The sequence below is a fragment of the Aricia agestis genome, chromosome Z, assembly GCF_905147365.1.
Source record: "Aricia agestis chromosome Z, ilAriAges1.1, whole genome shotgun sequence".
Lineage (NCBI taxonomy): Eukaryota > Metazoa > Arthropoda > Insecta > Lepidoptera > Lycaenidae > Aricia > Aricia agestis.
The window spans coordinates 21,613,347-21,616,437 of NC_056428.1; the positions used below are offsets into that span (position 1 = coordinate 21,613,347).

At 40.1% G+C, this 3,091-nt stretch overlaps 1 protein-coding gene across 1 annotated transcript; it reads right to left on the bottom strand.

The window, feature by feature from the left end:
* Window positions 1–671: 671 nt before the first annotated feature.
* On the bottom strand, window positions 672–2,626 carry LOC121738617. The gene is made up of 3 exons (XM_042130791.1): window positions 2,494–2,626; window positions 1,289–1,411; window positions 672–842 (listed from the first exon to the last, which is right to left on the bottom strand). Exons 1-3 carry the CDS (start codon window positions 2,494–2,496, stop codon window positions 684–686), a joined length of 285 nt encoding a protein of 94 aa, XP_041986725.1. The 5' UTR covers window positions 2,497–2,626; the 3' UTR covers window positions 672–683.
* Window positions 2,627–3,091: the final 465 nt, after the last annotated feature.

The window sequence follows — 3,091 nt, forward strand, 5'->3', positions numbered from 1 at the left end:
GGGGGGGACAACTAGTCACTACACTATTTTTTTTTTATCTGCGCCCTCGGACGGTTCTGGGTTGACAGCTGTCTAAGGTCAGACGCAGTGGTGGTTAGGGCAGGTTAGGGGATAGCTAGAAATTTCCTTTTATTATGTGGCAAGATTTTGAGATTTTTTAATTTGACCTTAGATTTTGGGGGGGGTCATGTCCCCCTTTCGGACCGCGCCTGGCTGCAGGGGTCCACAGGATCCTTCAAAATTTTAAAAGTGGTCTACGAATGAGTTTTTGAACCTCTGCTCTAACGGCATATTAGATGCTTTACTTTAGGGTATTTCTGTTTAAAAAAAATAATGATAACGGATGGTTTAAGGAGTGATACCACAGTGATACTTTTATATATTTTGAAAGTGCGTGATTAACGCAAGTCATTGTCCCATCGAACAGTATATTAACTGTAAAAATAGCAACAAATGTAACTTCTTCAGCGAAATTTTATATAAATCGTTCTCATACTTGGCAACAAAGAAAAGAAACATGCTAATAGTTTGATAAGGCTATATCTACTGCAGAGTGCTTAGTCAAAATCAATTCGCCAGTTTCGTAACGAAGTTAGGTGTGCTGTGCCACTTAGCGACGAATGCATTTTAACTCTCTGTACATCTCAACACCAGGCCAATAAAACAATAAATGACTTCAACGTTTATTCATCATCATCATCGAAGTTGAAACGTCGCATGCCGTCGAAGCGGAACCCGTATGCCGCGGCGTTCTTTACGTCAACCAACGCAGGGTTACGATGCTTGTAGAAGCTGCCGTGGCCGTGCGCGGGTCGCGACGACCCGTTGGGTAACCCGTGAGTCTGTGACGAATTACATTAATTAGCACCCGGGTCCAATAAGCCAATAAGTCCAATAAGCTTAAAAAAAAGCGCATTATATCGACGATATAAAGGAAACGCGTTGGCTATGCCCCTGTGACTGATTCGAAGCAGTTGTAGTAGACTTCAAAATCAAATGGAAAGTTTATTTCCCAACTGCAGTAAAATAAGTTATGTGATACAAAGCAAATTAGGGCCCTTTTCTTGTCATGCGTGTCATCGCCCGCACGCGGATTAGATTCGCGTGATACGCATGAAATTATAATAGACAAGGCCCGCATCCTATCATTTCATAGGTGTTTTCCTGTCATGCAGACATGAGGACCAGGAGCATGTGACACCCACATGAAGACCAAATCCAGGAAAAGAAAGACGGCCTTGTCCTTAATATTCAAAATTCTACACTTTAACCATCATAATAGTCTCACCTGTCTCGGGTAGAACGCCTCAAACTGTCCGCTGGGCTGCAGCACCTTCGCAAGCTCTACGTCATCTGGATCGTAAGGGCGAGCGCACACTAGCGCGACGCAGCACAGCACTAACAGACGGATCTAAAACATAACGGTACGGTCTTCAAACGGTCCTAATAATAAGCCATAATAATATTACACGCATGAGTCGGTGCGTTGTGCCGTCGCAACGAAATTAAGTACATGTATGGATAGTTACGTTACGCCGACGACGTCGACACAATACAATGTGGTCACAACGCAACGTATACTTTATTATAATTTATATGCCATGGGGTATAATTATCATAAGATATGCATTATAATATTGGCTTGTTAGGTCACGATGAGTAACCATGAATGCCGTCATGATTGTAAAGCTGCATACAGAATCGATAAACACAGATAATGGGTAGTGAATTACCAGACTACCCGTTATTAATTGCTTTTTTTCATTTGTGGTGAAAGCACAACATAAACAAAGTCCGCGTCAAACATTGCAGTGAAAACGTCGCATTTACGCACCGCCACGCAGCAGAGCAATGTGACTTACCTCTACCAGAGCCTAGCTCTACGCTCTACGTAGGGTCAATTCAGACCGCGACGTAACGCGTAGATGCATTTCAATTTTTTTAAGGATTTGACAGATTTGCAAGACGTCTCAGCTCACGAAATCTGTCAATTCAGTACTTTAGAAATGATGCATATCTACGCGTCGCGTTGCGGTCGGAATTGACCCTTAGAATACGTACTAGTAAACACACCGGACAGGTTTCAGTGTAAGCGCCGACACCGAAACGAATGTGCGAGCTACGTTCAGATAATATATTGTTTTAATTTTTAACTCTACTTAAACCATTGTACCTATCAGCGAAATAAAGCTCATAGAAACGTATAGTTGTATCAGGTACGTATTTAACTCTGTAGCCAAAAAGCTGAAATTTCGGCCAATTGTAAAATAAATACTCATTACTCAACTACATTTATCAATAAAACACACTGCGAAACAAGTTTGCTACGTCGCTTCACTTCGCCAAGTTTAAAGCATAAATGCCTAGTTTCTGAGTTAAAGTTACAAGCGCTGATTGGCCAGCATCAAAAAAACAAGCAATCTAAAACGCTATTGAATAGATAAACTCCACTCGAAAACCTCTGAAACTGGTAAAAAGTGAATAAAAACTTACCATTGCGTAGCGTAGCCGGCTTACCTTGGTGGGGTACAACACTTTCTCGCGCCGCGCGCGGACTAGCACACATGGCAATGCTTACGCAATGTCTAGGTTACGTACTAATCAATCGCTAGGTTACGCTGTTATCTCTTTCCATTTCAATTGGCAAGCGAACACGTTCTCGGAAGGATTCGTTCAATATTCAACGAGACTATTTCTAAAGTGAACTAGCTCTTTTTGCACTTCATTTACACACTTTATTTACATGTATATACACATAAACTTTATTAATTAAATAAGTGAATCAAGAATCATAGACTGCACGATCCAACAATTTGCCTCAATAAAGTAGGTGACTAGATTACAAGCTTCTTCATAAAATAAGTTAAATATGAAAAATTTTAAGGAAATGGACTGTATGACCAAAAAGTTTGAACTGAAAACATTTTAGATACACTCGAATGGAAATAAGAGCTAAATAAAAAACAAATTCGTGATAATGCGTTTAATACAATTAATAACTAATTCCATAGGTACAATTTAACATATTATACTTAATTCCAAAATAAATAGTGTCTCCTTAACGATAGCTTACGAAGAATTATTAATAAAC

What these genes read in the sequence shown, in the direction of transcription:
- LOC121738617 (XM_042130791.1), bottom strand. An exon ending in AGGCGTTCTACCCGAGACAG is followed by an intron (nt 843 to 1,288) that starts GTGAGACTATTA and finishes AATTCGTCACAG; the next exon opens with ACTCACGGGTTACCCAACGG.